The sequence below is a fragment of the Heptranchias perlo genome, chromosome 13 (assembly GCF_035084215.1).
Source record: "Heptranchias perlo isolate sHepPer1 chromosome 13, sHepPer1.hap1, whole genome shotgun sequence".
NCBI lineage: Eukaryota > Metazoa > Chordata > Chondrichthyes > Hexanchiformes > Hexanchidae > Heptranchias > Heptranchias perlo.
Window position 1 is genome coordinate 22,265,806 of NC_090337.1, and position 22,542 is coordinate 22,288,347.

Below are 22,542 nucleotides of genomic sequence, written 5' to 3' on the forward strand. Positions count from 1 at the left end.
CAGTCAAGATAGTAAATTGATATATATCTATCCATATATCAAATAAATAACATTAAACTGAATAAATTAAATTGAACACGTTAGTACCTAATTAATAGGCTAATACCTGACACTGTTTTGAACTAAAAATCATTTTCAGATTTAGGCTTTAGTTGACGACCTGGCGGTAACGCCGGTGCGACGGCCATTCTGCGCTGTAATTTCCATCAGCCCGGCAGATTTTCCTTTGCCAAGATGGCCGCAACAGAGCTGCTCCTGAAATGTGCGCATGCGTTCCAGCTGCCAGTCAGCGTCGCCTTTGTGCAGTTGCGCAGTCTGGATGGCAGTTTGGTTGCTTGGTAACAGGAGAAGGACGCACTTGCAGAAAGATGAGACTCAAACGGTTCCTGCTGCGGTATTATCCGCCAGGTGAGGCCGGGGAGAGGGGGGTACTGCCCGCCAGGTGAGGCCGGGGAGAGGGGGGTACTGCCCGCCAGGTGAGGCCGGGGAGAGGAGGGTACTGCCCGCCAGGTGAGGCCAGGGAGTGGGGATGGTGGTGTCCTGAGCTATGAGTGTTGTCCAGTTGGGGCTCGAGACCTGTGGCCACAAACCCGAGACCCACTGCTGTGGGGTTTTTCCCCCAGTTTTAATTTTGCAGCCACTGCTTTTCTCAAGTTGCAAAATATTTTTTAAAAATTGTTTTATACCAGATGCAGGGATTTGACGTTTGAAAGTTCGTTACTGAAACACTTTTTACCCCTTTTTTGTTTTATAAAGCCGGGCAGGAATTTAAGCAACCTTGACTCGCATGTTATCTTCAGTGTCTCGCAGCTCAGCACTTAAAAACTCTCGAGTCTGGTTAGGTTTGGAGGATGTGATTACAGGGGTGGTTGAAATTAACAGAAGTGTAGAGCGAAAAAAAAGCTTTAGAAAAACACATATAAATGTTAGGCAGCCCTCTGCTATATTTTAGATTGTAGGTGTACGGAGAGGCCACATATACATACTTAGTCTGGCAAATGCTTTTTAGTTCAAATTTCAAGTTTCATCTCATCGTTAACCTCATTTGCTGTGAGGTGACTCAATCAAATAAGATCAAGATGTGGAGATGCCGGTGATGGACTGGGGTTGACAATTGTAAACAATTTTACAACACCAAGTTATAGTCCAGCAATTTTATTTTAAATTCACAAGCTTTCGGAGGCTTCCCCCTTCGTCAGGTGAACGATGAAGGGAAGCTTGTGAATTTAAAATAAAATTGCTGGACTATAACTTGGTGTTGTAAAATTGTTTACAAATAAGATCAAAGTATTGCTTTAGATTATAGGTATTCAAACTAGGGAACTGGATCCTCGCAAGTCTGGGAGATCATCAGACTTTTGGCTGTCAAATGTCTGTGTTTGTTGACTTGCTAGCACACTACTCCTGTTGCTGTATACTAATAAAGTACATTTTCTGCAATGATGGCATTTTTTCCTTTGGATTCCTGACACCGCCTTTCAAAAGTTAGGGTATAGGTTTCTGGGAGTGTGTCAGTACTTGAAGAGACTAATACAGACAGAAATTTTGAATTTAATTCTCTCCAGATGAGGTGATCTGATATCACTGTAAATACACAATGCTATGAAAATCAATGCTTTTAGTTTTTTTTCCATACAGGAATTATTTTGGAATATGAAAAAGGAGGGGAGATAAAGAACAAATCCATTGATCTGCTTGACTTGACCCCAGTGTAAGTGTGATGTCTGAGTAGCATTTTAAGAAATGCAAATGATTTTTAAACCTTTATTTTCCATTTTAAAATGTTTTATTCTTCCTCTGTCTTTCCTTCACCCACCAGTACTTACTTTCAATTTGTAACCAACTTTAGTCAGATAAGTTGATCACAGGCCCACACCTGTGCTGCTATGTAGCTGACCACTTAGTGGGTGCACAAAAGTGGCACAGGTGACTCACTGTCTGAATAAGCACCTATAGTGACAATCTGGCTGAAATCAGAAACTCTGTGGGGAGATCAGGACTGAAGCCTACATTCTGTATTAACAAACTGATTACAGCAATAAGCTATGCCATTACATCATCTGACTGCTATTTTGAATTCAGTCGTGCCTCTGGATAACTGCATAAGTGTGTTGCACAGGTGGAAATAAATAGTCTTTGTGATTAATAGGATGTGGGGCAATAATTTACTTTCACATTAGTGTAGCAGGGCATTAAGGACAATCTGTCAACTGAAGGACATAATCACCCTGTCTATTATTTGTTCCTAATCCTGGAGTATAGGCTTAGACAGTGCTCCTAATTTCCTTTACTTGATAATGTACAGCAGGTCAACAGGATGATCACAAATTCTAAATCTGCAAAGTGTTGCTCATTTTGAGTCACTGTTCCTTGTTTTGGTATGTAATGTGCAGTATTTTGAAGTTTATCATTCATAAAGAAAAAACACAGCTCCATGGTTTTATGCTACTCTTAGTTTTTACAAATGTTTCTTTTATTACTTAATTTATTGGTATAAGATGCATCTTATTAAATATTATGAATACAGACTCTGCAGTGGCTGTTGCACCACAACATATACCAGAGGTATCCAAGAATTTAAAACTTGACCTAGTTTCATGAGCTTGCACAGTTCACGTATCTGATGAAGTTTTGGTGGGCAGCCTTTTCTGCAGGAATTTATATAGAAATTGAGGCCCTATATTTCAAAGATAGTAAAACATGCATGAAATGCACTGGTCTTTGCAGTTAGGCTCAATGACCCTTTGTTAAAATCTTGAGAATCTCAAGACTCAACCTTGTCTTGGCAGAACCTTTTATCTTTGCAATATCTTTCCAAGTGACATTTTAATTTGTTCTTTTATCCTCTGCACTACTCAAAATCTTCTGATGTTGAGATTTATTGGGATTAAAATTCATTTTTCTTTCATACCACACTCAATCCAGTGCAGACGTAGATGCTGTGGTTGAGGAAATCCAAAAGGTTGAACCACTCATAACTGCATCCCGCACAGAGCAGGTGAAACAGCTGGTGCAGAGGCTCCAGGAAAAGCTTGGTCAACAGGATGATCACAAATTCTACCTTTTTAAGGTGAGAAATCTTGTCAATGTCAATAAATAAAAAGTTATGTCGTGCTACAACCCAAATTGCTCTTTAGAGGGCAGTAGTTGCCAGGAAATGCTGACATTGATCTAATGTAAAGGTGTATTGCTATGACACCTGATGGTGGGTCCCATGATATGATGTTTATATAATGAATGAGCTAAGCAGACAAATGTATTGAGACAATTAGGCAAATGAGTTAGGTTTTTTTTACATCAGGAATCCACCTTTTTTATTCTGCTCACGCTGTGGTACTGGTCTAGTTTCTAAATTAGGAACGAATTGTCAGAGAATTTGGCAAAAGTATAAGACCTATGGTACAAATATAAGTAGATTATACTAATAAAACCTTACTACAGGACTAGATTTAGTCACAGTAACCTGTGTCTCAGTCCAGTTAATGTAACAAGCACCATGGATGTGCTTTAAGGGCTCTATCACTGTTTAAGGGGGATGTCCCTTTTGCCTCTCCCAAGAATATCTAAACTTTCAGTATTGCACAATGGTTCCACTTAAAGAAGTCCAGCTCCCTATAAGTACTCACATTTACAAGTGTCCCAAGTTTGTTTTCGCTTTTTAAATTTTGTTAGTTAGCTTCAGTGATATCCTAACTTGTATGACTCTTCTGCGAGTCCTGTAATTGTCAATCTGCTTGGATAACATAGAAAAAGCTTCCTCTCTAACATAGTTTCTGCTCCACAGCTTTGATTAAGGACAGTGGTGTATTTGCAGTCTCTTCACTTACTGAATGGCAAGACTCAATACTAATTCCTCCCCCATCCTTGCTTTCATCAATGGCATGTATAGGCACTTCACTACCTTACACCATGCACACAATATACACTAAACCTAACACAGAATGGGAGCAATTTTGACTGTGCGATGGTGTAAAACAGGTGATAGTGAATTGGCAGCCGTTGTATATTGTTCCTGATTTTTATTTCCATTGACTTCATAATTCTTTTTAAAATAATTATATCAAGGTAATCTTTGCGTCTATGAAAGTTGAGCATTCACCCAGTCAGAAATCAGGGTTATATGAAAGTTAATTCACACTGGGGCATACCTCTAGGTGGTTATACTTGAAGCTTGAAACAAAGCAAAACAAATAATTTTTTTAATGACTGTTCTTTTTTTAGGTACTTCGGGCGCATATACTACCACTGACAAATGTTGCATTCAACAAGTCTGGCTCAAAGTAAGTGTCCCACTTGCTGTATGAAATCCTACTTTTAAACTTTAATTCCTTTGTCTGAAAAGTTCAGTGTGACTTTTTTTCTGTGTGTACAGAAACTGACCCATCCAGTGGCGTTCTGATGATAGGTCATCAACCTGAAATTTTAATTCTGCTTCTTTCTCCACAGATGCTGCCTGACATGCTAAGTGTTTCCAGCATTTTCTGTTTTTATTTCAGATTTCCAGCATCTGCAGTAATTTGCTTTTGTTTCAGTGAATATTCAACTTCCATTAGAATACAAAAAAATTGCTTATAAACAACTTCTGATGCACAGTCCCAATTATTGCAGTTACGATTGAAAATTGGAAAGAAACTTGAGTTTAAAAATCGTAGTGAGAGTAGAGATGTCGGTTTATATATATAACTAATATTTAAGATCAACTCTCATTCTAGCATTATTGCAGTATGAATGCTAACTTTTAAGATCTAGATGTCAATAAACTAAGTGTGTTGGTGCTTTATATGTATGCTCTGAAATGGAAATGCAAACCCCTCTGACCCTCCTAGTAACTCAAGTGTCAGTCACAAACTGATGTGCATCCTTATTGATAGCCTGCTTATTAATGTAACTAACAAGAACTAATCAGCTTCAAAAAGTGTATTTTTTGACACAGAGAGTTTTGGATCCTAGGAGATAGTGTTTGAGTGGATAATTGGAATTTAGAAAAAATCCCAGGTTCTAATTGGAGACCATACCCATTTTGCAAAAGGAGTCATTATTCAGGCTTATATCAATGAATTGTACACAGCAACCTCCCGGGTGTTCAAAGTAAATTTTCATGGATGCTGTAGAGTGACATTACACTCATACAGAATAGTCTATTTTACAGGTACACAGAAAATAGGTAGGATTCTTTTCAAAATAATACTGAGTTAAGCAGAAAGTTATTAGCTATTTCAGTACAAGGACTAAGAGAAGAGTGTTTTTAAAATTAAAAGTTCATACATTTGGGATTTACCTGTTTTATGTATGCAGCAAATTCAATAGGATGCCATCTTGATACTATAATAGCTTTCTTCCTTGTACCAACATTGTGTTGAGTCCTATAACCAAACAATTGGTCCGACAGATATCACACACAGGCTGAGAGGGTGGTGATGGTTATTGGGGTGTGAGGGGGATGGCAGAGGCCGACAACTGGCTGTCAATCTTCTGCATTATAGTGTGTATGTATAAATTAACGTGTCCAATAAGCAAAAGGTTTACTTTTGACTTTGACATTTTTATTGCAAATCTGAATGTTGTTAAAATTATGCTGTTTAATGATAAATCACTTCAAGAAACAACTTGCATTTATATATCACCTTTCACACCCTCAGAACCTCACAGCCAACAAGAAATGTAGTTGCTATTGTTTTGTAGGCAAATTGGGCAGCCAATTTGCACACACATGCGATAAATGATCAGGTAATTTGTTTTGTTAGTTGAGGGAGAACTCTACGTTTTGTTGAAAAGTGTCATGGGTTCATGGTTTAACATCTCATCTGAAATATGACACTTTCGACAGCACTCCCTCAGTTTTTCAATGACATGTCAGCCTTAATTATGTGCTCAAGTCCTGGAGTTGGACTTAAACCCACGAACTTCTGACTCAGGTGAGAGTGCTGTCATGAGCGAAGCTGACATTACAGTAAAGTTTAAAAAGCTCAATGCACCTTACAAACAGATATATAGAAATAAACATTCATATTCCAAGAAATAGTGGAAACTCAATGCCAGGCTGTGAAAGTTCATTTGTCTTTCTTTCTTTGAGCGATTTGGATAATTCTAACTGAGTTGAAATCGAGTTAGACAGGCTTACCGTGGAAATAGAACAAATGTTTCACAGTGCAGCATTGAGTTTTGTTTGTCAAACTCACTTCAAACTGTACAAATTTCATGATTTTTACATTTCTTGGAAGTGGGGTAGATTAGGAAACCAGAACAAACAATTGGATGATGTCTGTGGACTATAGGGTTGCATCACTGTATTGGAAATCAGAAAAAATATGGTCAACCATCAGTCCAAATGAATGTTAAATTGGAACAATAGCATTCAACATTGCTGTGTAGGCTTAATGGAAAGATTATTAATTAACAACAAATCTCAACTGGTGTATAATTACAAATGGAATCGCATCTTCTCATAAACCTTGACATTTTTTTTAAAATCCGAAATACACGCCATCGTAATGGATGATCTTTTCAGTGATGTTTTTGGTGCAGAAGTTAATGAAAGATCAACCTTGGTGATTACTTTAATTCTGAGCCTGCACAAAAGATGAGGGATACGGTAAAATACTTTGTATTTAAAATGTTTCCCTTATAGTAAGGCCATAAAAAAGTTAATTTAGTTCTAGGTTTTATCAAGAGATATAGAATCTAAATGTCAAGAGGTAATGATGACCCTCTGTAAAACTTTAATAAGGCCTCAGTTAGAGTATTGTGTACAGTATTGGTATCTACACTCTAGATGGATATTGAGGCTTTAGACAGGATAAAATGTAGGTTCACTTGGATGCAGCCTGTATTGAGGAAATACAAATACAAAGAAAGTGTTGAAAAATCACCTTTCTTTTTCGTTTGAACAACACAGATTTTGGGGCAATATGATAGAAGTCCATAAAAGTAAGAAAGGTGTGATTGGGTAGATAGAAGCAGACTGTTTCCAGTAGGTGAGGGGTCAAGAATGATGGGCTTTAACTACAAGATTAAATATAAGAGATTTACAAGAGAGGGCAGGAGAAACTTCTTTATACAGAGAATTGTGAGGCTGTGGAATTCTCTTCCAGGATTAGCGGTTGGGGCAGAATCTGTGTCAACATTCAAGATTAAATTGGATAGGTGGATGAAGGAAAGTGGGATGAAGGGATGTGGGAACAGGGTGGGTAAATGCATGTGTGGAGAGTAAACGCTGACACTAGCTGATTAGACTGAATGGCTGTTTCCGTGTTGTAGCTTCTAAGTATTTCTCTGTTCTTCTTTTATTTAAACAATTATGTTTTGGTGAAACTAATATTTGTTTTGCACTTGTTAGCTTTATCACAGGAAGCTATGATAGGACCTGTAAAGTGTGGGATACTGCATCAGGAGAAGAGCTGCATACACTTGAGGGACATAGGAATGTGGTCTACGCTATCGCATTCAACAATCCTTATGGGTGAGATAGGAATTGCACATTTGTTGCCGATATTTCTCAATAAACCTGTGGTAGTGATTTCCTTGTCTGAGCTTTGTTAAACATCACAGTCACTGATGGTATAAAAATTGATTGCACACATACACACCTCAAATTATATAAATATGCTGGTGATTAATTTTGGTAATTGTTTTGCTTGCAAAATGTTTAGGGAATTGCATTGTTACAAATATTAAAGTATGTAATTACATTTATATTGTATATTTTGCATATTTTAAGTTCCCTTCAATTTTGTTATATAGTCCTTCCTCAAGCTAGGAGCTTGAAATTGTAGAATGTAAATGTTAGCATATGAATGCTGGATGCATTTGTATGCAATTATCTTAAACATGTTACTGCCTCTGTTAAAGTAGCAAACACAGGAATTGCATATGAATACATTATACCAATACTTGCATAACATAACTTCAAGGTTTACAAGTATCCGTGCCTCCCATCTCCTCTCCATTGTTCAAATAGATGTTGCAGAATTCCTTACATAACTATCACCATTCCCACAAATTCCAGTATAACAACAAATAAAATGGGTCTAGTTAGAAATTAAAAACGCCAAACCATTTTAAAAAATGATTTAAAATGGTATGTCTGAGTTAGTGGTTATTTCGATCTTCAATCCCTCCTCCTGAGATATAGCAATTTTATCAACACTCACAATTAAAAATATAGTTGAAAATAGCATACAATTATATTAAACAGGTGACTCCTTCCCTAGGCATTTTGTGGAGTAATGATACTGAAAGGAGTTCTTGTTGTTTTGTCACTCCAGCAGTAAGGTGGGACCAGATGGATTAAGGAACACTGGAGTACCAATAAAATTAAAAGGATTGAGTGACCCCACATTATAGTTTTTATACAAACTGATTGGCCTGACTCACTTAACAGAAAGAGATTGTTAAAAGGCAGTAGTTGAACAGCAGTGCTAATTAACCTGATGCTGGGTGATCCTAATGCTGATTCTCTAGAATTGATGAAAAGTGACAAATAGCCAAGCTACTTTACAGTTTGAAGTGCTGTCAGGCTGTGCTATCTTCAGCAGCACCGCTTTATGAAGCTTTTTAAAATGTCCCCAATTAGAACTTTTCTCCAGAGACATTTCAAAAAATAAAGTCAAGCTGCAGCTGAAATGTGCTGAGAAAAAAAAAATCTGCTATAGTGATCCGAGTGTTGCTGCTCTGAATCATTTTTTTAAAAGTTCTTCTGGAGTCCTGCTTAGTTATTTTTTAAATTTTAAATAGGGTGGGGGGGACCTGGTTTTCCTACCCTAGGTTGCCACCATTTTCAGTCCGGGGTGCTAGCCAGCACAGATCCATATAAGGCAAAGAAAAGCCCTTAAGTGAACTTCCAAAATACCACCCTTAAAATCACAAGGACAATAAAAAATACTTGCAGAGGGTGGGAAGGCGAAGAGAGAGAAACAACTGGTGAGGGTGCAGGATAAAAAGAAGGAAAAATAGAGACCCTGCGGAGGTGAGGATGAGGAGAGAGAGAGACCAGCACATCCCATTGAGCACTGGGGCAGGGGGTGTGGGGCAGGGGGCAGTAGTGGGGCAATAGAAATGTATATATACTTTAATTCTTTTTGTTTTGGCAGCTCTGACAAACAGTCAGCAAGAGGGGGGTGCGGTCATGGCATTTGGGTTAGTATAGGGTTCGGTGTTGGGGTAGCAGATATAAAAGATGCTTCAACAGAAATGTTCCTTTCAGTGTTTGTGGACTGCTTTGTTCCTTTCATATAAGTGTGGGTGGCAATTTCCAGGGGGTACTCCTGATCGTCTGCGGTAACTTTGGCGGAAGAACTGCTGAAACCCCGGGAAAGCGGCATTGTTTTCCAGGATTTCCGTGGCTCTTCCACTGAAGTTACAACGGAGATTGGGAGAACCCCACAGCGGAAGTTCACTCTGTATGTGTTTCAGACACTGTTTTTGAGTCTTATTTAAAATGCGTGCTTATTTTTATTTAGAGACAAAATTGCAACTGGTTCATTCGATAAAACCTGCAAATTATGGAGCTCTGAAACAGGCAAATGTTACCATACATTTCGAGGACATACTGCAGAAATTGTAAGTATTAATGCTTCTCAGGTTTAAAGAGGACATCTCCCTGTTATTGCCCCTATTGATAATCAAACCTCCAAAAATAATTATTTTTGGGGATTTTTTGTTTTGTTCTCTGTATATTTTTAATTTATCTCAAAGAAAATTGCTGATGGCATTTTGGGGGTTGAGTGAGATCCACTTGAGTTTATGTACATGAGGGAGTTGCATTAATGATCAAATCAATTAGGCCAAGGTTGTTATTTCAACTGTCTGTGTTATGCAGCTTCCTGACAGCCTAAGTTTTCAAACTAGGGTCTGCATTGTGATCTAAGATGATGTGTGATGTCCTCAGATTTTTATCCATTTGGCATCATAAACACAGTGGGGGGGGGGGGGGGGGGAAATTGGATAGGGCCTATTATTGGGCGGGGGTAGTGCGATCCGCTATTACCCCAACGGCCCCGCGCAGGCAGGACGAGACTTTCATCGGGCCCGAGGACTTACCTGCAAGCAGCGTTCCGAATCAGCGTTAAATGAGGAATTGATGCAATTCACAATTTCCACCACCAGAGGGAGCTCCATCTCTTAAAGGGAAGATGTTTCTTAGAAATCTCTTAAAGGCAGCTTGTACCTGTTATTTGCTGAAAATAACAGTCTACTGTCTGCATGGAGTCTGAACAGAGATCAGACATCGCACACGTAAAACACAGATGCAGATCCCATCCCTATGTTTACACACTGATGAGTTATGTTAAAACATTGAATAAAGGTTGCGCATTACTAAGTCCCACATCCTCCAATCTGCACACCAGACCTCACCAATCTGCCAATCTGCCAATCTGAGTTGTTACCAGGCCTGCGAGAGTGCGTGCACCAAGGTTCTCTGCTGATGCACTAGAGACCTTGGGTGCAAGAGGTGGACAGAAGGAGGGACATCCTATATCCGCAGTTGGAGGTGGGGGGGGGGGCAAGAGCCCTCCAGACATATACTCAAAAGACAGTGGGAGGCAGCGGGGGACAAAGTTAATGCCAGGCACACATCATCATGAACATGGATGCAGTGCAGGAAGAAGTTCAATGCTTTGACATGAGTGGGCAAGGTGAGTGAGATCAACTGTCAAGTGGCGTCTCCTACCAACTGCACCAACAGATCCATGAAAATATATCTTGGGTTTTGGAGCCCAGGCGTCACAATTATCTGCAGTGAAACTGTACACTGAACTTTATATATTCTCCATTCTATCCAAAACAGAAAAAATATTACATGCCAATCCAGGATCTCTTAGACTAAAATATAATACTTATTACCTTAAAGAATATACAAAGTTTAAGAATTGGGCAGAATGCTGATTTTTTTTAAGTACAATTATGCAATTCTTACATCGTTAATACACCGTACAGAAGTTTGTTCTATTAGGGGTCTCTAATCTGCCATCTTTACTGAAGAAATGAATGGAATTAATTTTGATTCTGATTACAATAGAATTTCACAATATTGTATAAGGCTATCAGGATTTTAAAAATTCTACTCTTGTCAGAGGGAAAAAGGGGAGAAAACTGGGAAGGGGGAATCACTGGCTGCTGTCACATGACCAAATATATCTTAATCCTAGGTCCCTTTAAAACAGTTATTTGTACACCGCTCTGCAGTTTAGTTCATTGCAGCATCAACATTTGTGTCTTTAGTTTCTATGTTCAAATCAATATTATGCTTTCTTTGGCGTTCTATGACATGACTTTCCTCTTTATACTATTGGAAAACCACAAAAACAAATGATTTTAAAACAAATTCTTGTTTGTATATAAATAAATAATGTAAAGCAGTAATTCAGTTGAGATGTTCAGAGAATGTTCAAAAATCAATAATTCTTACTTTTGTGGATTGTGACGTCCTCTTATTCATCATCATGAACATGGATGAATCACTGTTTTATGTAAGCACCATCCATTGTGCCAGGATTGCTTTCAGAAACCACCGTGGCAGGTGCTGCCATTTGAAGAGAGCCTAATATAAAATCACTGTGGTTTTTGTGGGAAATAAAAATAAAATTTCAGAGTTTAAAAGAATTAAGATGACCTATAAAAAATGTTGAATAATTTTTTATTTACAAAGGTTGATATTTTTAACTCCTATTTTTAAACCTGTTATAGGTGTGTTTATCATTTAATCCTCAAAGTACCCTAGTGGCAACAGGCAGCATGGATACTACAGCAAAACTCTGGGACATCCAGTCTGGAGAAGAAGCTGTCACTCTAACGGTATATATAGAATAATGCTACAAATGCCCTTTTGCAGTTTATACATGTTGCAGTGATTTTGAACTCCTTGCACCGTAAGATAACAAATAGTTTACATTTTGACAGTGTCTGTTTGTCCCTTTATCCATTCCAGTCATTCTGCCTGAAAGTATTTGATTTTCTGCCTGAAAGTATTTAATGATGAATTTTCAGGAACCAAACTGTCATCTGCTGTGTCACACGTTATTGTGAATCAAGTTGTCAGTGACTGATTTTGGGAACCAATATGGCAACTAGTTTAAAGCCTTTATCCTTTTAGAAGCATTAATTGCTTATCTCAGTAAACATCATTTTTTTTTCAGATATTAGCTAACCTTAAGTAACTTCAGATTTGTGTCACTAGATTATTTTCACTGATATCTAATACTGTGGTTCCCATTGATTTACCACCAAACAATTCTACTCCAGCTTTTCTTCTCTTTTGCTTATGTATGTCTTGTATATGTAAATGTTTACCCAGTAGACTTCATGTGTGATGGCAAGTATTGTTCCAGGCTACTGTGGAGTTGGTGGAAAATCAGTCTCTATGTTAAGTGTGGGGCTTTTAAATTTTCCCTTGATGCCTGACTTGGCTGTGCATAAGAGTGATAATTCAAATTAGAGGTAAAAGATGAAGTTGGTACTTCTCCTCAATATGATCCTAACTAGGTCCAACTCTTAGCTTATTGGGAGCACTTTTGCCTCCATGTTCAAGCCCCACTCTAGTGACTTGAGCACAGTCTAGATTGACACTTCAGTGCAGTACAGAGAAAGTGCTGCACTGTTGGTGCCATCATGCAGATGAGACGTTAAACAGGATGCTGTCTGCTTCCTCAGGTGGATGTAAAGGATCCCCTGGCACTATTCACAGAAATGCAGGAAGTTCTTTCTGTGTCCTGGCCAATGTGTATCTCTCAACCAACAACACTTAACCGATTGTCTGGTCATTTATCTCATTGCTGTTTGTTGGACCTTGCTCTGCACAGATTGGCTGCCATGTTTGCCTACATTACAATAGTGACTACACTTCAAAAGTTCAGGTTGTTCCTTTCTGATAAATTTATTGCTTCCTTTCAGGGACATTCAGCTGAAATCATCTCTTTATCATTTAATACAACAGGAGATAAGATTATCACCGGCTCCTTTGACCATACAGTTTCTGTGTGGGATGTGGGATCTGGCAGGTGTGTAAGCTACTTAGTGTGATGTATTAGTCCATACTTTAATGCTGCAAGTTTTAAACACCTTTTGGAGCATTCAAATACTAATCCCTGCTTTCTCATATAACCTATAATGCCTCTTGTACCTTTGTACAAATTATGGAAAACGAGAGATTTCAGCACAGACCCTTGGAACACAACAGTACCCACATCCAATCAATCCAAAAAGCAACCACTTGCCTCTACTTTTCTCGCTTAGTAATCTTTCTATCCCCTAGCAATAATTTTATCCATATGGCTACATTCCCTTTAATACCATGTGCCTTAATATTTGTGACACTTTTACCAAATGCCTTCTGAAAAAATATACACACATACAGCATCCACTGTATTCCCTTTGTACAAAAAAATAGAATTAGTCAGCTTTAAATTAACAAGGTGACAGCCTGGACCCTGTGGTGGCACTCTCGCGTCTGAGTCAAAAGGTTGTGGGTTCAAGTCCCACTCCAGAGACTGACACTTCAGTACAATACTGAGGGAGTAGTGCATTGTCGGAGGTGGTGTATTTTGAATGAGGCGTTAAACCGAGGCTCTGTTTGCCCTCTCGGGTGGATATAAAAGATCCCATGGTACTATTCAAAGAAGAGCGAGGGAGTTCTCCACAGTGTTCTGGCAAATATTTATCCCTCAACCAACATCACGAAAACAAATTATCTGGTCATTATCTCATTGTTGTTTGTGGGACCTTGCATTGCACAAATTGGCTGCCACGTTTCCTACATTACAACAATGGCTACACTTCAAAAGTACTTCATTGGCTGTAAAATGCTTTGGGACGTCCTAAGATCATGAAAGGCGCGATATAAATGCAAGTTCATTCTTTTTTAACTTATGGAATGAGATGCTCTCTAACACATTGAGTTCTAACTTGGTTAGTTATTCAGAAGGAAAATATATTAATTATTCATCAGATAAAAGGAAGGTGAAAATAGTCTGTGATGGTCTTAAAAGGCTAAACTGAGGGACAGTGGTCTTTTCTTTTTTCTGCTGTGTACTCAAATACTTAAATATTCTATACTGAAGACTGAAAGCTTGGGAAATAAACACACAATAATCTACAACCCAATTTTTAATAAGTACAAAATTTAAAATTCTAGATTGAAATTGCATTTGTGTGTACTTGCCTTTTAAACTGAGCGGTCTGTGACTCGTACATCACTCTTTTTTTGGTACTTTATTCTCATATCCAAACATGGGTAAGGTTGGAAACAAAGCATTATACTCAGATCAGTTAGAGAACATTAAATGGCCATTGTTAATTCTGTGATCTGTTAGGAGAATGCATACCCTGATTGGCCACCGAGGAGAGATCAGCAGTGCACAGTTTAATTGGGACTGTTCACTTATTGCTACTGGATCAATGGACAAAACCTGTACGGTAAGACTGCTTCTAAATGGTGTCACTATACTGTAGAAATTCCCATTAAAGAATGGGCACTACTGGCTTCAATCAGACTGATGTTTCAGTTTGAACTAGCCCAGTATTGGTATTATTTGGTACTGCAGGTCTGGAATAAAAATTTTAGTAAAATTTCTTGTTTTAAAATGTTTTGCCATTATTTTGTTTTTCTCCAGCCTCAATTTTAAAATTAAAATAAAACAGAAGATGAACCTGCATGCCCTTGTGATTTGAGAACTGTGAACATGTTACAGCACTTAGCGCTGCCAACATTCAGGTTTCTGGCCCCTACCAATGCTCCTGAAATGGTAACCGAGAAATGATAAACAACAACCCTGTGGTGCATAGTGCTGGTTGTCTAATGGGGTCATGATTTTGTTTCTAGCCGGTATTGTGCAGGAGAAATTACAAAGCAAATCATTTACTGAGACATGGAAGGAATTTTCATGCTGTTCATATCTTAATATTTAAATTTGAATTTAAACCAGGCCTATAAACTGGCAATTACACAGTTTTGTTTCGGTGACATCACCCGAAAACACGACGCCAGATTCCACATCTACACTGATGACACCCAGCTCTACCTCACCATCACCTCTTTCGACCCCTCCACTGCCTCTGATTTGACAAGCTGCTTGTTCAACATCCAGTATTGGATGAGCAAAGATTTTCTCCTATTAAATATTGGGAAGACCGAAGCGATTGTCTTTAGTCCCCGCCACAAACTCCGTTCCTCAGCCAATGACTACATCCCCCTCCCAGACCATTGTCTGAGGCTGAACTGGACTATTCATAATCTCGGCGTCCTATTTGACCCTGTGCTGAGCTTCCAAACCTCTTCAACACCAAGACCGCTTAATTCCACCTCCGTAATATCACCTGTCTCCGCCCTTGCCTCAACTCATCAGCTGCTGAAACTATGCCTTTGTTACCTCCAGACTTGACTATTCCAATGCTCTCCTAGCCAGGCTCCCACCTTCCACCCTCTGTAAACTTGAGCTCATCCAAAAGTCTGCTGCCTGTATCCTAACTCACACCAAGTCCCATTCACCCATCACTCCGTGCTTGCTGACCTACATTAGTCCCTGTTCCGACAACGCTTCAATTTTAAAATGCTCATCGTTGTGTTCAAATCCCTTCATGGCTTCGCACCTCCCTATCTCTGCAACCGTCTCCAGCCCTACAGCCCTCCGAGATCTCTGCGCTCCTCCAATTCTGGCCTCTTGCGCATCCCCGATTTTCATTGCTCCACCATTGACGGCGTTGCCTTCAGCTGCCTAGGCCCTAAATTTCCCACCCGGCAGCCGGCCAGATTGACAGGCCGGGAAATAGCGTGGGTTGGTGGTGGGGTGGGTCGGATCGGGAAGGGGTCCAGGAAATAATGCGAGTTTAGAGGTGGGGGGCAGAAGATTTTCTTGAGGGGCCGGGGGAAGCACTCTTGCTCCTTCTGGCCCACAAGCAGTGCTCAAAAAAGCATTTACCTGTTTGATCTGGCTGCTCCCGCCTCCCTTTAGCTACCGGTTTTCCTGAGCCCTGGAAACCCGGCCGGCCAGCATTAAATTTAAATTGCTGCCAAAATATCAGGAATGGAGACTCATTTACATATTATAATTATGGATCTGCCTCTCCTGAGCAGGTTACTTGGACGGCCCCAAACCCACTGGAGATAAAATGGAAGCAGGCGTGTTCGCGGCAGGTTGGGGTCGGATATTGCATATTTGTCAATTTGGTCTGGGCTAATAATCCGGAGTCATGAGTTCAAATCCCACCACGGCAGCTGGGGAATTTAAATTCAATGAATTAAATAAAATCTGGAATTAAAATACTGGTATCAGTAATGGTGGCCATGAAACTACCGGATTGTCGTAAAAACCCATCTGGTTCACTAATGTCCTTTAGGGAAGGAAACCTGCCTTCTTTACCCGGTCTGGCCTATATATGACTCCAGACCCACAGCAATGTGGTTGATTCTTAATTGCCCTCTGAAATGGCCTAGCAAGCCACTCAGTTGTAAAATCTCGCTAAAAAAAGTCACAATAAGAATAAAACCGGACGGACCACCGGACACGACAAAGGCAAACCAAGCCCAGTCAACCTTGCAAAGTCCTCCTCACTAACATCTGGGGACTTGTGCCAAAATTGGGAGAGCTGTCGCACAGACTAGTCAAGCAACAGCCTGACACAGCCATACTCACAGAATCATACTTTCAGCCAATGTCCCAGACTCTCCCATCACCATCCCTGGGTATGTCCTGTCCCACCGGCATGACAGGCTGACGAGAGGTGGCGGTACAGTGATATACAGTCAGGAGGGAGTGGCCCTGGGAGTCCTCAACATTGACTCTAGACACCATGAAATCTCATGGCATCAGGTCAAACATGGGCAAGGAAACCTCCTGCTGATTACCACCTACCGTCCTCCCTCAGCTGATGAATCAGTCCTCCTTCATGTTGAGCACCACTTAGAGGAAGCACTGAGGGTAGCAAGGGCACAGAATGTACTCTGGGTGGGGGACTTCAATGTCCATCACCAAGAGTGGCTCGGTAGCACCACTACTGACCGAGCTGGCCGAACCATGATGGACATAGCTGCCAGACTGGGCCTGCGGCAGGTGGTGAGCGAACCAACACGAGGGAAAAACTTACTTGACCTCGTCCTCACCAATCTACCTGTCGCAAATGCATCTGTCCATGACAGTATTGGTAGGAGTGACCACCGCACAGTCCTCGTGGAGACGAAGTCTCGTTTTCACACTGAGGATACCATCCAATGTGTTGTGTGGCATTACCACCGTGCTAAATGATCAGAACAGATCTAGCAGCTCAAAACTGGGCATTCATGAGGTGCTGTGGGCCATCAGCAGCAGCAGAATTGTGTTCCAGCACAATCTGTAACCTCTTGGCCCGGCATATTCCTCACTCTACCATTACCAACAAGCCAGGGGATCAATCCTGGTTCAATGAGGAGTGTAGAAGAGCATGCCAGGAGCAGCACCAGGCGTATCTAAACATGAGGTGCCAACCTGGTGAAGCTACAACTCAGGACTGAATGCATGCTAAACAGCAGAAGCAACATGCTAGAGACAGAGCTAACCAACGGATCAGATCAAAGCTCTGCAGTCCCGCCACATCCAGCCATGAATGGTGGTGGACAATTAAACAACTAACGGGAGGAGGAGGCTCTGTAAACATCCCCATCCTCAATGATGGCAGAGCCCAGCACTTGAGTGCAAAAGACAAGGCTGAAGCGTTTGCAGCTATCTTCAGCCAGAAGTGCCGAGTGGATGATCCATCTCGGCCTCCTCCTAATATCCCCACCATCACAGAAGCCAGTCTTCAGCCAATTTGATTCACTCCACGTGATATCAAGAAACGGCTGAGTGCACTGGACACAGCAAAGGCTATGGGCTCCGACAACATCCCAGCTGTAGTGCTGAAGATTTGTGCTCCAGAACTAGCCGTGCCTCTAGCCAAACTGTTCCAGTACAGCTACAACACTGGCATCTACCTGACAATGTGGAAAATTGCCCAGGTATGTCCTGTCCACAAAAAGCCGGACAAATCCAATCCGGCCAATTACTGACCCATCAGCCTACTCTCAATCATCGGCAAAGTGATGGAAGGTGTCATCGACAGTGCTATCAAGCGGCACTTACTCACCAATAACCTGCTCACCGATGCTCAGTTTGGGTCCCGCCAGGACCACTCAGCTCCAGACCTCATTACAGCCCTGGTCCAAACATGGACAAAAGAGCTGAATTCCAGAGGTGAGGTGAGAGTGACTGCCCTTGACATCAAGGCAGCATTTGACCGAGTGTGGCACCAAGGAGCCCTCGTAAAATTGAAGTCAATGGGAATCGGGGAAAACTCTCCAGTGGCAGGAGTCATACCCAGCACAAAGGAAGATGGTAGTGGTTTTTGGAGGCCAATCACCTCAGCCCCAGGACATTGCTGCAGGAGTTCCTCAGGGCAGTGTCCTAGGCCCAACCATCTTCAGCTGCTTCAGCAATGACCTTCCCTCCATCATAAGGTCAAAAATGGGGATGTTCGCTGATGATTGCATAATGTTCAGTTCCATTCTCAACCCCTCAGATAATGAAGCAGTCTGTGCCCGCATGCAGCACGACCTAGACAACATCCAGGCTTGGGCTGATATGTGGCAAGTAACATTCGCGCCAGACAAGTGCCAGGCAATGACCATCTCCAACAAGAGAGAGTCTAACCACCTCCCCTTGACATTCAACGGCGTTACCATCACCAAATCCCCCACCATCAACATCCTGGGGGTCACCATTGACCAGAAACTTAACTGGACCAGCCATATAAATAATGTGGCTACAAGAGCAGGTCAGAGGCTGGGTATTCTATGGCGAGTGACTCACCACCTGACTCCCCAAAGCCTTTCTACCATCTACAAGGCACAAGTCAGGAGTGTGATGGAATACTCTCCACTTGCCTGGATGACTGCAGCTCCAACAACACTCAAGAAGCTCGACACCATCCAGGACAAAGCAGCCTGCTTGAATGGCACCCCATCCACCACCCTAAACAATCACACCCATTTCGCCACCGGCACACTGTGGCTGCAGTGTGTACCATCCACAGGATGCACTGCAGCATCCAAGGCTTCTTCGACAGCACCTCCCAAACCCACGACCTCTACCACCTGGAAGGACAAGAGCAGCAGGCACATGGGAACAACACCACCTGCACGTACCCCTCCAAGTCACACACCATCCTGACTTGGAAATATATCGCCGTTCCTTCATTGTCGCTGGGTCAAAATCCTAGAACTCACTTCCTAACAGCACTGTGGAAGAACCTTCACCACACGGACTGCAGCGGTTCAAGAAGGCGGCTCACCACCACCTTCTCAAGGGCAATTAGGGATGGGCAATAAATGATGGCCTTGCCAGCGACGCCCACATCCCATGAACAAATACATTTTTAAAAATCTAACCCGGACCCTCTCCCGCCCGCCGTGGGGGGTTGAAACTCCCCCCAACATTTCTGTGGAGCTTTCTTTTTTAACATCTTCATTAAAGCTGGGTTTAGTGGTATTAAACCGTTAGGGAAAGAAGTAGTTGTACTGTATATCCTAGTATAAGAAAGTTAGAGGTAGAAATTGTACTTTCTATCACCCGTTTTATGGGAGTAAAATGGCCGCAATGAGGCCCAATTTAGGTGTCTAATGTCCTGCGCCCAAAGGCTGCCATGTAAAGCAGCTGTTCGGTGTTCAGCCTTGCATATGCTAATGAGGGGCCGAGCACCTGTTTTAGGATCCCTCGGCTGAATTGGGCTGCCCTGAGCGGAACAGATGGTCCTGCTCCACTCAGGTTTTCTGGACATGGATACGACTTAGCCAGTGATTTCCAATCGCCACTGCCACCCCCAATCCTTCTTGTGCACCTCCTAGTGCACTGGCAAAGGCATTGGGCAAGTTAATTGCCTGCCCCTTCAGTTAAGGTGCAGAGTAAGAAATTTTGCATTTATTTCATTAAAAGACTCTTTTTAAAGATGAATTAATTTTACTCATGAATACTGACTATTTTTCAGCTTTGGGATGCAGTCAGTGGGAAATGTGTGGCAACATTGTCTGGACATGAAGATGAAGTACTGGATGTTTGCTTTGATTACACAGGGCAGCTTATAGCAACTGCATCAGCTGATGGTAGGTGTACTAACAATTGGGTCCATTAAAAGGAATGTGTGTTCATTGTGCCTGTTTTATCTTCTGGTGGTCGTATGCAGATATGAAATGATATCCACTTTCAATGAAATGCACTTGGTTGCACTCCATAATAATCATAAGACTACCTGATGAACGTCAGATTCATTTATCTCTTTTGTAAATTCAAATATTTTCTTCCTTGTTAAGGTTTTGCCCTTTGTCCCAGGACAGACCACTCATGCTATGTGTTAGGCAGGTGGCCTACTTCAAGGTTTTTTGCTGTTCTGTTGTGCATTTTATTTAAGGAGATGCAATGTTTATTTCACAGCTGTATCAATGTTTCAGTGCTAATGAACATGAACAAACTTTCAGCTATTTAATTCATATTTCCAGCATTCCTTTTTTTTATATCTCTGCATTATAAGGTTGGCAGACAATGTGTAAAAGCAGCATGCTTTTACATATTGACCACTGGTCAATGGGCAGCATCAATGTGTGATAACTTGTCCTTCAATTCTTCCAAACAAGGTAGCATGTAGATTTGTATTAATGATTTTTGCATCTATTCAGCCCTTCATATAGTCTTTACGTGGAGTACATAAACAGAGGGCTGTTGTTACAGATTAGGAAAAGAGGAGAATTTAGGAGAGCTAGTCACCAAGGAGCATGCATTCTCTTAGTGGCTGCCTCGAAAGCAGCATACATAGAATCTTAGGAACAGTTCTCTGTCTTCATTGTCAGGGAGCTGTGGTGATGTGAACCTCTGTGCTCTAAAGCATGCTGCTTTTACACATTGTCTGCCAAACCTTACAATGCAGAGACATTAAAAAAAAGGAATGCTGGAAATATGAATTAAATAGCTGAAAGTTTGTTCATGTTCATTAGCACTGAAACATTGATACAGCTTTGAAATAAACATTACATCTCCTTAAATAAAATGCACAGCAGGTCAGTTAGCATGTGAAAAAGAATGAGAAGTTGAAGAGTTGCACCTGAAACATGAACCTATCGTTCTCTTTCAGATGCTGACTGACTTGTTATTTTTTTTAACTATGCAGAGATCCACTAAAGGTAAAAATTGTAAAAATGTAGAACCCGACCCCCAACTCGCCTCCAACCTGCCCACTTCTGGTTTTAACGGAGGCGCGACGAGGGGTGGGCAACCTACCCGCTCTCAGGAGGCAGATCGGTCAGTAAAATCTTTTATGGCAGCTGTGAGTCTCCATTTTAATAGCTTCTTTATTTTTAACTCCTGGGTGCTGGGATTCCCAGGTCTTCTGATTCATGCCATGTAAGAGGAGGCAAGAAGGGCCGGGTCAACAGATGAGTGCTTTTATTGCACTGCTTGTGGACCAGGAGGAGCAGGAGTGTTTCCTACGGGCCCAATATGCACACATGTCGCGATCCGACACACGCAATTGGCCGACGCCCCCCCCATGTCTGACCCCCCCCCCACACAATTTCTCCCACCCTCTGATCTATCCACGGCCCCCCAGATATCTCTGACTCATCCCCCCCCACCACCCCCCCCCCTCCCACGATGTCTCCGAAACACCCTCTCTGCCTGTCAATCTGATTGGCTGTCGTGCGGGAAACCTGTTGAAAACATTTAAACGATGCCTTGACGTCAAAATCACCAAGACGTCCGGGAAACCCATATCTCCGGGTTCCCTGCTCTCTCTACGGCTTGGAGTAAAAATCCAAACCCCTAACTCCCCCACATCCTACTGGGTCACCTCCTGGGATTTTCATGGGATCAGCCTTAATTAACTATTCAGGGTGAGCGCTCCACCTTTATTGGGATCGTGCTAGAGGGTTGCCAAAGGGAGGGGTGAATTGTGTTATCAGATCGTAAAGGGCTGCAGCTAAAATTTAACAGCATGTGCCGCTTCAAGGTAAATAGCTTCATATCAGGCAGAAAGTTGTTGCGGCTTTAACAATGTTGCAAAATTGTATGGGGAGAAAATGTTGGCAAAAACCATTAGCAGCCAAAATAATTGTGGAGGCAACAAATGGAGTTTGTGGGCAAGCGATAGTGGTGCAGCACTCAAACTCTGTGTTTGATGGCTGACAAAGTGGAGATGCTGCTGTATGTGATGGATGCGAGGAGGATTCTCCTGATGGCACTCCAGGGCACCATCCCCAGAGCACAGCAGTGCAATATACCTGGCTGGAGGTGGCAGCCAGAGTCAACACAATATGCACCATCCATGTGACCTAGGAACAGATAAAGAAGATAGTGCACCAAAAGGGGCTGGAAGTTATCAGTGGTAAGGGAGTGGAATTTCTACTGGATGCTGAAAAGGATGTCTTTGATCTTCCTGATGTTCCATTGAAAGAAGATTCAACACATCCAAGACCTGATGTCAGATAGGCAGGTCACGCAAATATAACACACAGCTAGTATCTTATACTGTGAATTATGTGGGAAAGTGTGTCTT

At 41.6% G+C, this 22,542-nt stretch overlaps 1 protein-coding gene across 1 annotated transcript in view; it reads left to right on the forward strand.

Annotated features, from left to right (window-relative positions):
- The first annotated feature begins 342 nt into the window (after positions 1 to 342).
- Positions 343 to 22,542, forward strand: part of daw1 (dynein assembly factor with WDR repeat domains 1) — a 29,966-nt gene continuing 7,766 nt past the window's right edge. The window contains exons 1-10 of the mRNA XM_067994619.1: positions 343 to 408; positions 1,639 to 1,711; positions 2,926 to 3,070; positions 4,222 to 4,280; positions 7,337 to 7,459; positions 9,459 to 9,558; positions 11,686 to 11,793; positions 12,889 to 12,995; positions 14,307 to 14,409; positions 19,987 to 20,101. Of these exons, the coding sequence (XP_067850720.1) occupies positions 369 to 408; positions 1,639 to 1,711; positions 2,926 to 3,070; positions 4,222 to 4,280; positions 7,337 to 7,459; positions 9,459 to 9,558; positions 11,686 to 11,793; positions 12,889 to 12,995; positions 14,307 to 14,409; positions 19,987 to 20,101 (973 nt within the window). The 5' untranslated portion in view covers positions 343 to 368. The remainder of the gene's footprint in view (positions 409 to 1,638; positions 1,712 to 2,925; positions 3,071 to 4,221; positions 4,281 to 7,336; positions 7,460 to 9,458; positions 9,559 to 11,685; positions 11,794 to 12,888; positions 12,996 to 14,306; positions 14,410 to 19,986; positions 20,102 to 22,542) is intronic.